The 12,702-nt window shown below is 39.0% G+C and overlaps 1 protein-coding gene across 1 annotated transcript in view; it reads left to right on the top strand.

The window, feature by feature from the left end:
• arfrp1 (ADP-ribosylation factor related protein 1) overlaps window positions 1–12,702 on the top strand; it is a 33,977-nt gene that overhangs the window by 7,790 nt on the left and 13,485 nt on the right. The window contains exon 4 of the mRNA XM_060836017.1: window positions 4,205–4,287. Coding sequence (XP_060692000.1) covers window positions 4,205–4,287 — 83 coding nt within the window. The remainder of the gene's footprint in view (window positions 1–4,204; window positions 4,288–12,702) is intronic.

Here is a 12,702-nt window from a genome sequence, read left to right as displayed (position 1 = left end):
CACATGCCCGAGGATTAGAGGGAGGAGGATGTTGTTGCTCTTCAAGAAGGGATTAGGGAAATCCCTGGCAATTACAGACCTGTCAATCTTACGTTTGTGGTTTGGAAAGAATTCTGAGGGATAGGATTTATGACTATTTGGAAAAGCATAACGTGATTAAAGGCAGTCAGCATGGCTTTGTGAGGAGCAGGTCATGCCTCACAAACCTTTTTGAGTTCCTTGAGGAGTGACAAGACAGGGTGATGAAAGTCGAGCAGTGGATGTGGTGTACATGGATTTCAGCAAGGCATTTGATAAGGTTCCCAACGGTAGGCTCATTCATAAATTCATGAGGTATGGGATACAGGGAGATTTGGCTGTTTGGATACAGAATTGGTTGGTTGACAGAAGGCAGAGAGAAGTTGCTGATGGAAAGTATTCTGCCTGGAGGTCCGTGGTGAGTGGCATCCTGCAGGGCTCTGTTCTTGGGTCTCTGTCCTTTGTAATTTTTTAAAATTACTTGGATGAGGAGTTTGAGGGGTGGGTTAGTAAGCTTGCCGATGACAAAGCTTGGAGGTGCCATTGCTACTATTGAGGACGATCGCAGGCTGCAGCACGACATAGACAGGATGCAGAGCTGGGCTGAGAAATGATAGGAGAAAGTGAGGACTGCAGATGCTGGAGATCAGAGCTGAAAATGTGTTGCTGAAAAAGCGCAGCAGGTCAGGCAGCATCCAAGGAGCAGGAGAATCGATGTTTCGGGCATGAGCCCTTCTTCAGGAATGAGGAAAGTGTGCCAAGCGTTATCTTAGCTTTTCAGCTGAGAAATGATAGATAAAGTTCAACCTGGATAAATGCAAAGCAATGCATTTTGGAAGGTTGAACTTGAATGCTGAATATAGGATTAAAGACAGAATTCTTGGCAGTGTGGAGGAACAGCGGGATCTTGGTGTTCAAGTGCATAGATCCCTCAAAGTTGCCAACCAAGTGGATAGAGTTATTAAGAAAGCATATGACGTTTTGGCTTTCATTAACAGGGGGATCGAGTTTAAGAGCCATGAGGTTTTGCTGCAGCTCTACAAGACCCTGGTCTCACCACTCTTGGAATATTGTGTCCAGTTCTGGTTGCCCTATTATAGGAAAGATGTGGAGGCTTTGGAGAGGGTGCAAAGAAGGTTTACTAGGATGTTGCCTGGACTGGAGGAGAGGTTGACTGAGCTTGGACTTTTCTCTCTGGAGAGAAGGAGGAAGAGAGGTGACCTGATCGAGGTGTACAAGGTAATGAGAGGTAGTTGATAGCCGTAGACTTTTCCCCACGGTAGGATTGACTGCCACAAGGGGTCATAGTTTTAAGGTGTTAGGAGGAAGGTATAGAGGAAATGTTAGAGTAAGGTTCGTTATGCAGAGTTGTGAGTGCGTGGAATGCGATGCCAGCATTGGTGGTGGAAGCGGAGTCATGAGGGACATTTAAGCGACTGCTGGACATGCACATGGACAGCAGTGAATTGAGGGAAGCGTAGTTTAGGTTATTTAATTCATGGCACAACATCGTGGGCTGTACTTTTCTGTGTTCTATGTTAACATGTACCAATCTGACTCTAAATGACTGAAATGCACACGGTGATATCAGGAATGATGGCCATGGGAATCATGTACAAGATATTTAAATTATCTTCATACGAACATATCAAGTAAGTTAAAAATCACATACCAGGTTATAGTCCAACAGGTTTATTTGGAAGCTTTCTGGTGTTGTGTGATATTTAACTTTGTCCAGCCTTGTCCAACACAGACACCTACACATCATATGAAATAAGAACAGAGGTAGACCCTTAAAAGATCATGGCTACTCTGTTTCAATTCTATATTACCAATTACCCTTCAGTCTCCTGCTGAACACGAATCTATGAAGTTCTGCCTTAAAGTATTAAATGACTCTGCATCCACTACATTTTGAGGCAGAGAGTTTCACAGTTATAGAACCTTGAGAGAAAAAGATTTTTCCGCATCTGACTTGAAAGGGCAATCTCTAATTAAACAGTGTCTCTAGCTCCTGCCTGATCTTCTAGTATGTCATCAGATAACAGTTCTGTTAAGTGTTTTCAGAATTATTAATGCAAGTTTGTCAAATTATTTATAAGTTCATGCAGATGCATAAAAATAACATGCTATAAAGCTGAAGTATAGTCAGAAAGATTCTGGAAATACTCAACGAGTCAGGCAGTATCTGGAGAGAGAAACAGTTAATGCTTTCCAATCATTATCAGAACTTGGTAGAGACTGAAATGTAATAGCTTTTTGTGTAGGTGGAAAAAAACAAAAGTGAAGGCCTGTGCTGGGGTGAAAGATAGGAGTTATTGAATAATGAGAGTCGGTAGTGTAGGGCAAAAGGGAATGGTAAAGATATCAGCAAATTAGCAAAAGATGAATGCAGATGAAGTGCAAGCTAATGAAGAGTTGTCATCTGATGTAAAAACGAGATAAGTAAGGTTAAGACCAACCCATGCAAGTGGAATAAAGCAATAGTGAGTCAGAGATTATGCTCTAAAATTGTTGATCTCGGTGTCAAATTTAGAAGACTGTGACGTGGCTAATCAAAAGATGAGATGCTGTACTTCTAATTTGTGTTGAACATCACTGCAGTATGTTGAGAGCAGTATCAATTTGAGAAATAGGTGGAGAATTAAAATAGCAAGCCACCAGAAGTCCTTGCTTGTGAATTGAACAGAGGTGGTGTGCAAAACTGTCAACCAATCTGTGTTTGGCTTCCCCACTGTAAAGGAGCCTGCATTGTGAGCAGCAGATAAAGCATGCAGAAGTTGCTGCTTGTCCTGGAAGAGATTGGAGGTTTGCAGGGCCAATAATCTGAGGATTAGCAGATAGAGTTTAGTTCAGATAAATGCGAGGCATTGCATTTTGTTAAAACAACAAGGGCAGGATCCTTACAGTTAACATTAGGGCCATGGGTAGTGTTGTAAGACAGTGCGACCTAGAGGTTCAGGTATATTACTTCTTTTGAAAGTTGCATCATGTGTAGATGGTGTGATTAAGAAGGTATTTAGCACACTTGCCTTCATTGCTCAGATCTTTAAGTATCGGGGTGGAAATGTCGTGTTGAAGTTGTAGAGGATGTTGATGAGGCCTCTTGTGGTGTACTGTGTGCACTTCTGGTCACCCTGCTATAGAAAGGATGTTATTATATTGGAGAGGGTTCAGAAATGAATTACCGGGATATTGCCAGTAATGAATTGTTAGAGTTATAAAAATAGGCCGGGACTTTGTTCACTGGTGCATAGGAGGTTTAGGAGTGACCTTATAAAGGTTTATAAAATCACAAGTGGCATAGATAAGGTGAGTAGCAAAGATCTTTTTCCTAGGGTAGATGGGTTCAAAAGTAGGGTGGCATAATTTTTAAGGTGAGAGGAGAAAGTTTTAAAAAGAACATGAGGGACAATCTTTTTACACACAGTGATTCATGCGTGGAGTGAACTGCCAGAGGAAGTAGTGGATGCAGGTACAGTAACAATATTTAAAAGACATTTGGATAGGTGTGTGAATAGGCAAGGTGTGGAGGGATATAGACCAAAGGCAGGCAGGTGGTAACAGTTTAGTTTGGGAACATGGTCCAACTCATCTACACCAACCAAAGCGTCTGTTTCTATGCTGTATGACTCTGAGTGTATCTCCTCAGCCTATGCTCAAAAGTACCTTACAAAGGCTGGTAGAAGTGGACTAGAATGTAGCAGAGGGAATGCTCCCTTCAGAATCCATGTCAGATATATACACTCTGTGTTGAAAGATGATTCCTTCAACATGGAGGTTGTGGTGTGGAAAGTGAGGACCAGTGGAACACATGGTTCTAGGAGGGATAATAAGCAGTGAGAGCATAGTGCTCACGGCTGGGTATAGCTGACTTTCATGTTTGGAATTTTGTAAGTTGACCAATGCAAAAACTGGTGAATGTTGTTCTGTTTTGATATTTTGGTAGTCTGATATATTGTGTCAACTATAATAATTTATAAATCAATAATGGATGGCAGTACAGGCTCAGTGGGCTGAAAGTCTTACTTCCATGAAGTGTTGTTCTTCTAGCTAATAATTACTTCATTTCTATAAATCTGTATGCAGCTAACTACAATAGTCAACATCAATATTGTTCATTCTTTTGAACTTACTGGTTCATACTCATTCTCTGAACCATCAATTAATTTTGTTCACTTTGAAGTTGGCACCATTGATGTTGGATCAGCACGTCTAATGTTCTGGGATCTTGGAGGACAGGAAGAACTGCAGTCATTATGGGACAAGGTATTGTTGGTTAAGACTTTGTCAATAAATGTTCTAATTGAATCAAAAAATTGATAAACCAATTTGAAAGTACGGCTTGGAGTACATCATATATTTTATAAGTGACAGTCATTTTTATCAGCCATCCAGTACTTCACTGCATGACCATTCTTTGTTAAAAAAAAAAGTCTGGTTGAGTATTGACAGATTCCAACAGTGGAAGTTAACAAAACTTATGTTATGATAAGGCTGGAGAAGCACAATGTTTTGATTTGTTTGATTCTTTTTATGAGAAGGGGTGTCACTGGTTAGGCCAGTATTTATTTGACAAAGAACAATTAAGAGTCAATCACATCAGTAGGCCTGGAGTCATACGTAGATCAGGACAGCAAAGATTTCCTTCCCTGAAAATGGGCTTTTCTGCCAGTTGACTCAAAATATGGTGACCACTAGACTAGCTTTATTTAAATTCCACATTTTTTATTGAATTCAAATTCCACCAGCTGCCATTATAGGATTCGTACCCATATGCCCAAAACATTAACCTGAGGCTCTGGATTACTAAAGCATTGCCACTACTCTATACTTCCATTTTAATCCCACCATTCCAATAATCACTGCATAAATTAGAATGTTTTACCCAGTTACCAATTAGCTATTTTATCTATGTTGAGTTTTAAGTAGAGATTCATCGACCAGGTTTCTTTATTAAACAACAGAATTATTCCATTATTGGGAAAGTGAAACTTATTTGCAAAAATTACAAGCTAGTTAACACATTGTTTGAAAAGTGAATGCATAAATATCTACTATCTAAACATACCAAAAATGCAAACACTCATCCATTTGCACCAGGAAAGGAAGGTGAAGAATTTCTGCCTCTGCAGAGATTCACCTCTAAGGAAATAACACATTTTGGCCTAAGATAGTTAGTCTTTGAAGGCAAAAAAGATTATCTTTGAGAGATTCAAAATGGCTGTCAATTGCTATTCATTAAACATAGGTGGTTGTCTCTGGGATATTTATTAATGCAACATCCCCAGAATGGGGATCAAGGATTCTTTCAAATGCTCTTAAAGAAAACACTCTCTGATTTCATACTGATTCACGCTAGGAAGTTCCTTTCCTTCAGCAAGCAGGTCACCAAATATTCAAATAAATATCCAGTGCAGAAACTGAAACCTGAACATTTTGAGTCCAGATAGCTGATATTGTAAACAAACACTTATCACAAGGTGTGCAAGTACCAAGAAATACCTTGCTTAAAACATAGTTCCAAAGTCCTTTTATTTATCTCTTCAAGAAACAAAAAAAAATCAGATATACACAAGCTTTCAAACTCGAAGCTGCAAAAATATTTAATAGTTGTTTGATAGTACAGAACTTGAGTATTGCTGGAAATAAAACCCAGTTTGTTGAAGCTTTTTGGCTTACACACATCTGGACAATTCACAAGAATATTTCAAGGGGATAACCAACATTTATACTGCACGACACAAGGGTGCTGGGTGGACTCTGGTAGAGATGTTGGTGCAAGTGTCCTTTGATGATTCACAGTTAATTGCCAGGCATTTTTCAAATTTTAAACCAGCATGTTGACTCTGATTGCTCAGGGTAATGCCTTGGCCAGTGAACCAGTGAATGGCTGAACATGTATTGTGCCTATTTCAACTCAACATGGCAATCAGTCTTCACCGATCTTTCAAGCATTATAGATGTTGGTTTTTCCCTTGAATTGGTGTTCTTGAGAATTATCTTGTTGAGTGTAAGGCAAAAAAGCTTCAACAAGATGATTAGGTCTGGCACGCTGATGCATGCAAGTTCCAGCAGATGTCGCAAGACTCCTCAGAAACGGGAATTGTATTTGAATTCTTTTCATTCACTACATTGGAGACAATTATAATGTGTACAGCTATCCTCACTAAGGTCTGCTAAGTCAGGAATGAATGTTTTGTACAATTTAGTATACCCAATGATGCTTTTAGTCTCAAAGCCGTTGAGGAAGGAAGCATTCATGGAAGAATCTATTGATTCTATAATCTGTGATTCTCTCATCAGTATTATTAGTTTTCTGAATAATTGTTGCACTTCATTTCATACTTAAACACCCATTCCGAATTTGAATATTTCCCATTTCTGTTAATCTTTTTTTAAAGTAAACTTAGTATTAGGATTTATTTCTAGATGGTCAGAATTGAAAGAAATGATTTGGAAATGCTGGGGTTGGACTAGAGTGGACAAAGTTAAAAATTGCACATCAGTTTATAATCCAAAAGGTTTATTTGGAAGCACTACCTTTGAAGCACTGCTGCTTCATCAGATGGTTGTGGAGCAAAATCATATCTGCTGTCAGTCTGCTATTCATCAAACATAGGTGGTTGTCTCTGGAGTATTTGCAAATGCAGCATCCCCAGAATGGGGATCAAGGATTCTTTCAAATGCTCTTAAAGAAAATACTCTCTGATTTCATACTGGTTCATGCTAGGAAGTTCCTTCAGCAAGCTGGTCACCAAATACTCCAATAAATATTCAACGCAGAAACTGAAACCTGACCATTTTGAATCCAAATACGTGATATCATAAACAAGCACTTATCACAAGGCGTGCAACTACCAAGAAATACCTTGCTTAAAAAATAGTTCCAAAGACTTTTTATTTATCTTTTCAAGAAACAAACAATTCAGATATCCAGAATCTTTCAAACTCGAGACTGCAAAAAGTATTTAATAGTTGTTTGATAGTACAGAACTTGAGTATTACTGGAAAAAAAACCCAGTTTGTTGAAGTTTTTTGGCTTACGCACATCAGGACAATTCACAAGAATATTTCAAGGCGATAACTAACATTTTTGCTGCACGACACAAGGGTGCTGGGTGGACTCTGGTAGAGATGTTGGTGCAAGTATCCTTTGATGATTCACAGTTAACTGCCAGCAATGTTCAAATTTTAAACCAGCATGTTTACTCTGATTGTTCAGGTTAATGCCTTGGCCAGTGAATGGCTGAACTGTTTGCCATGTTGAGTTGAAATAGCAATCAGTCTTCCCTGATATTTCACGCAGTATAAATATTGGCTTTTCCCTTGAATTGGTGTTCTTGAGAATTGCCTTGTTGAATGTAAGACAAAAAGCTTCAAGATGATCTGCTCCACAACCACCTGATCAAGGAGCAGCGCTTCGAAAGCTGGTGCTTCCAACCAAACCCGTTGGACTATAACCTGGTGTGTGATTTTTAGAATTGAAAGAAAAGGTTGTTAAACTTGTGGTTAATGTTATTTAACCATATTTGAACTACTGTGCACAGTTTTCATATTATTTCAGAATTTCTTTACAGGCAAAAATGTTCAGGAGAGTTGTACTTACTGGTTGCAGGCCTGCTAGTGAATGGTAAAGCCTAGTCTGGCAGATTCTTCAGAGTTGTTGCTGTTTAAGATAATTAGATTTATTCTTCTCCTTTTCTCCATCATATTAGCTCTTTGCTCAGTCTCAGAAGTGTCTGTAGCACTCCTAACATGGCATCTCCGGGTATCATGATTTATGCACTGTGCTTTCCGCTGGTAATGCCAAGAGAAGGTTTTTTTTCAGGGAGTCCTTGATCGTGCCTGGATTTGCTACTCCATTTACCCAGTCATGATTTTGTCATACCTGTAGCACAGTTGGCTTTTCTGGAGTGTAACCTCAATGTTTATGATGCGGTCATGCTAACTGATTTGATGCTGTGAAGGCAATATTATTGAAGCACTTTAGAGGGTTCACATGAGTACAGAGCCCGTGCCTTGGTGTTATTTAGTGAGGTGATACATCTTGAATAAAAAAAATCCCTATAGGAAGCTTTTTTTTGAAAAAAAGACCTTTTTTTTAAAAAGAAGAGTGTTTAATCAGAGTTAAACACTCAGCACTGGAGATAGAATAAAATCGATTTGGAAGGATGATACCAGAATTAAGGGTATACTTTTTGCGAAATGTTGATTAGACATAGATTCTTTACCCTATATATGCCTTAATCCAAGCCTGAGCACTCTCTTAAATACCTGACACCCTATCCACTTTACACTCTAACCTCATAACCAACTGCTAGCTAATTTACACACTTAACCTTCTACAGCAACTTAAAATGACTGGCTGTGCTGCAGGACATTTAAATCACAGAACACTACCCCCAGTTACTGCTGCAAAGGGGCCATGGTTTCCATGTGAATTCTCTTCGATAATGGAATTGTGGATTCCTGAACAGGTTTCTAACAGGATACCCCTGTTCGGGAATCTCCAGTGCAGAAGCCATTTCACCTTAACTGCCAACATTTTAATCTGATCAGGGACAAACATTCAATCAAACTAATTCCTGGGATTGAGGGATTGTCGTGACAGGAAATATTAAATAGATAGGGATTACATTTTCTTGACTTTTAGAAGAATGAGAGCTGATAGGAAGAATGTTTCCCCTGGCCAATGGTCTAGAACCAGGGGATATATCCTTGATGTTTAGGACTGAGATGAAGAGGAATTTCTTTACTCAAGATGGTGAATCTTTTGAATTCTTTGCCCTAGAAGGATCTTGGAGCTCAGCCATTGAGTATATTCAAGACTGAGATTAATTAATTGATTTTTCAACATGTAAAAACATCAAGGGTTATGGAGATTGTGCGAGAAAATTGTGTTGAAGTAGAAGATCAGCCATGCTGTCATTAAATGGAAGAATGGGCTTAAATGGTCTGGTGGTATGTTCCTGCTCTTTGTTTTTATGATCCTATATTAGCAATTCCTAATTTAATGCATCTTGGTTACCCAGATACGTACAGCAAGCTAGGTTTCATACTTCAGTAAAGTGTAGGTCTCGGAGTTATTTAGTTGAAGGTTGTAAAATGCTGAAGGATCAAGATTATGTTTGTGCAAACCCTTTAATTTGCCTGAGTATACTGGAGAAGATTGGAGGTCGACAAGTTATATAAACAAACTAGTGTTAGTTGTTAGATTCTTCTTTTCGATAGAGCAATTAATTTTTGTACCTGTAATTGAAGCTGAACTGCTGAGGGACTAGCCAGTGTAAGGTAAGCTATGACAAGTAGAAGCAAAAAAAGTGCAAGGTATATAGTATGTGTATATATGTTTGGTGTGAGGAGGGCAGCTTCACGGAGCGATCAATTATAACTGTCTTTTTAAAAAAAAAATTGCCAATCAAACCTTGACAATAGGAAGAAAGTTGAGGAACAGTGGCCACCGAGGAGGAGGAATGAATGAGTGCCTTTATGTTAATTAAAATAATGATCTTGGCTGATGGTCTCAGATGTACATGTACTCATGGGAAAATGAAAAAGAGAAAAGGAATGTACATTGTAGATGTTGCTTTAATGAGAAGAGTAAGATAGCCCAGTGTTTATGGTTTTGGGCTATAATGCAGGGGTGTAAATTGTTATTGTGAAATTGTCTTCAAGAAAAATGGTCATTGAAATTGTTCGATTGTCAGGGCTGATAAGGTTTCTAATAAAGAATTACCATGGAAATTCTACAAAACAATCTCTCTTGTAAAACCTCTCACCGAATACAACCAACATCATGAAAAAACTGATGGTCAAAAGGGCTGTATCAGGCACCCTAGTCAACAGAATGGGAAATATAGACCTGGGATCTACAGTGGCAATAGATCACCAATTCACTAACCACTGTCCATTTGAAGAAAAACAGCTTTGTAAGTAGGAAGGACAGATGATGCTCAAGAGGATATACTCTAACAATAATCAAGGACAGAAATAACAGGCCAAATTAGGGGGAGCAGATATAGGACTGAATTGAGAGGGAACTTTTTCATCCAGAGGTTTGTAAATCTCTGGAATTCCTTGCCCAGAGAAGTAGTTGACTCTACTTCAGTAAATGTTTTTAAAGCTAAGATTTTATTTTTAACAATAAAGGCATTAAAGGGTACTGTGAGAAGGTGGCTAAGCAGATCTGAGTCCACGAAAAGATTAGACATGATTTTATTGAATGGCGGAGCAGGCTCAAAGGGCCAGATGGCCTACTTCTGCTCCTCGCTCTTATGTTCTAAATTTAAATGTGAGAAAAAGTTTATCCAATATACCTATCTGGCTATTAAAAATGGTAGGAGAAAGTGAGGACTGCAGATGCTGGAGATCAGAGATGAAAATTTGTTGCTGGAAAAGCGCAGCAGGTCAGGCAGCATCCAAGGAGCAGGAGAGTTGATGTTTCGGGCATGAGCCCAACTTCAGGAATGAGGAAAGTGTGTCCAACAGGCTAAGATAAAAGGTAGGGAGGAGGGACTTGGGGGAGGGGCGTTGGAAATGCGATAGGTGGAAGGAGGTCGAGGTGAGAGTGATAGGCCAGAATAGGGGTCGGGGCGGAGAGGTCAGGAAGAAGATTGCAGGTTAGGAAGGCAGTGCTGAGTTTGAGGGATTTGACTGAGACAAGGTGGGGGGGAGGGGAAATGAGGAAACTGGAGAAATCTAGGTTCATCCCTTGTGGTTGGAGGATTCAAGCGAGTTCAAGATTCCAAAGGTATTGCACTGATAGGTGGCATAGTATTGCAGAACTAATTGGAAGCAGTAGATTGTCACCCAATGTAGCTTTACAGTCCACATACTATCATTTGAGAGTTTATGAACAAACCTGTGACAGTACTATGGCTTTAAGAGGTGCATTTTGCCCTGTTTGTTTTGTGAAAAGAGATTGAGACAGAAGTGAAGAACTGTTTGTTTCAACCCAGTAAAACAAGCCAAGGCCTCACAAGCTGTTTGTTTTAAAATTGGAACAATAGAAGCATCATTTTAGTCTAACTTTCAATAGTTGCTGGGGTCTTGAAGCTTTCTCTGTTACAGCTAAAAGCTGAGGTTTTCTTCTGCTGCTAGAGTTACACTGAATTTATCTTTGCCAAGGCTGTGGTTGTGGTGTGTTACTAAATTGGAACAGTTGCTGTTTAGTTGTTATATAATCTATTAATCGCTAAGTTTTCCAATAGAGTTATGGTATTTTTCCTTTTGTTTGCATTTTAATGGTGTATGGTATACGAATAAAGTATGTTTTGCTTCAAGTCTGATAGTTTGACCAATTGAATTGCATCCAGAACACCATGCTTTATGCCTGCTTTCAAAAATGAGAAAAAGTTGGGATCTTGGCCATTTTCTTAAAATATTTTGAGGTTGCTTGATCAGGTCCATTACAAGCCTAGTTGGGTTTGCATGCAGTTGAGATTTTAAACATTAGGAATCATTGTGTCACTGCAGCAAGTTAACGAGTGATAAGTTATGTTCAGTAGAAGAGTGTATTTTCATGCATTGTTGTATGTTGGGTTATTTCATTGTTAGAGGTATCACAAAATGCAACACTTTGTTTATTTTGCAAATAAATCACATTTTGTGCACGATGACCAAAATCTAAATTGAATTTTGAAAGAAATCCAAGCCTTTTTGAGAGAAACTGAGGAAATAGGGAAGAAGGGAGAAAAGAAATAGATTCTTGACTTTTCATCACTATTCCTTGAAGAGAAATAGGAAGGACCATATGGAAGATCAAAGGTGAGCCAGTGATAGTCGACCAAAATATACAAATTGATTGGGCAATTTTAAAGGCAATGTGTTACGTACTGAAAGGGTGGTCAAAAGATAGAAAGGGAGATACGAATGGATGGCGAACACAATGCTATAAGAAGTATGAGGAAAGATGTTTTGGACTTAGCTCCAAGATCAGCCATGACTTAATTGAACCGTGGTGGAATAGACTCATGAGAGAAAGTCTACAGCGGTTCATGTATACATCAATGTTTGCTTGAGCCAGATGAATTATGCAGATTGTGTAGCATAGATACAGACCACTAAGCCCCAACAGCTGCATGCTATTATTCATCTATCCACTAGATTTGGCTCTCCTCATCACTCTATTCCTTTTTCTCTTCTGTTTGTGTGGTTACTGTTGGCCTCAGCTACAACTAGTGAAAGTTGAAGAGGTTTATATGGAATTCCTTACAGCATTTATTAATGATTTGCTTTCATCTGTGAACTGTTGCATATTCAATTCTGTACCATGCTGCCTGTACGTCTTTGTTGAAACTGGCTACGAGATTCATTCTCCCAGTCACTGCTACTTGATAGAGGTCACATGATTTCAACAAGCTAGGAAGCACATTGGTACATAAGACCATAAGATTATCAGCAAAGGAAGCCCATATGGCTCACTGAGTCCTCTTCATCATTCATTGAAGATCATTGCTGATTTGATAATCCTGAACTGCACTTTCTTGTCTTTTAAAACAGTAATCTTTGATTTTCTTAATGATTAGAAATTTGCCTATCTCCACCTTGAATATATTTAGTGACCCGACCTCAACAGTCCCCTGTGGTAAATAATGCCACAGATTCACCACTCTCTGAGAGCAAAGAAATCCTCCTTATCTCTTTATTAAATGGGCAACTCCTTGCTTTTTAAAATTGTGA

Source organism: Hemiscyllium ocellatum, chromosome 15 (genome assembly GCF_020745735.1).
Source record: "Hemiscyllium ocellatum isolate sHemOce1 chromosome 15, sHemOce1.pat.X.cur, whole genome shotgun sequence".
NCBI classification, from domain to species: Eukaryota; Metazoa; Chordata; class Chondrichthyes; order Orectolobiformes; family Hemiscylliidae; genus Hemiscyllium; species Hemiscyllium ocellatum.
Note: the sequence above shows the minus strand (reverse complement) of the source record. Positions and strands in the feature narration are given on the sequence as shown.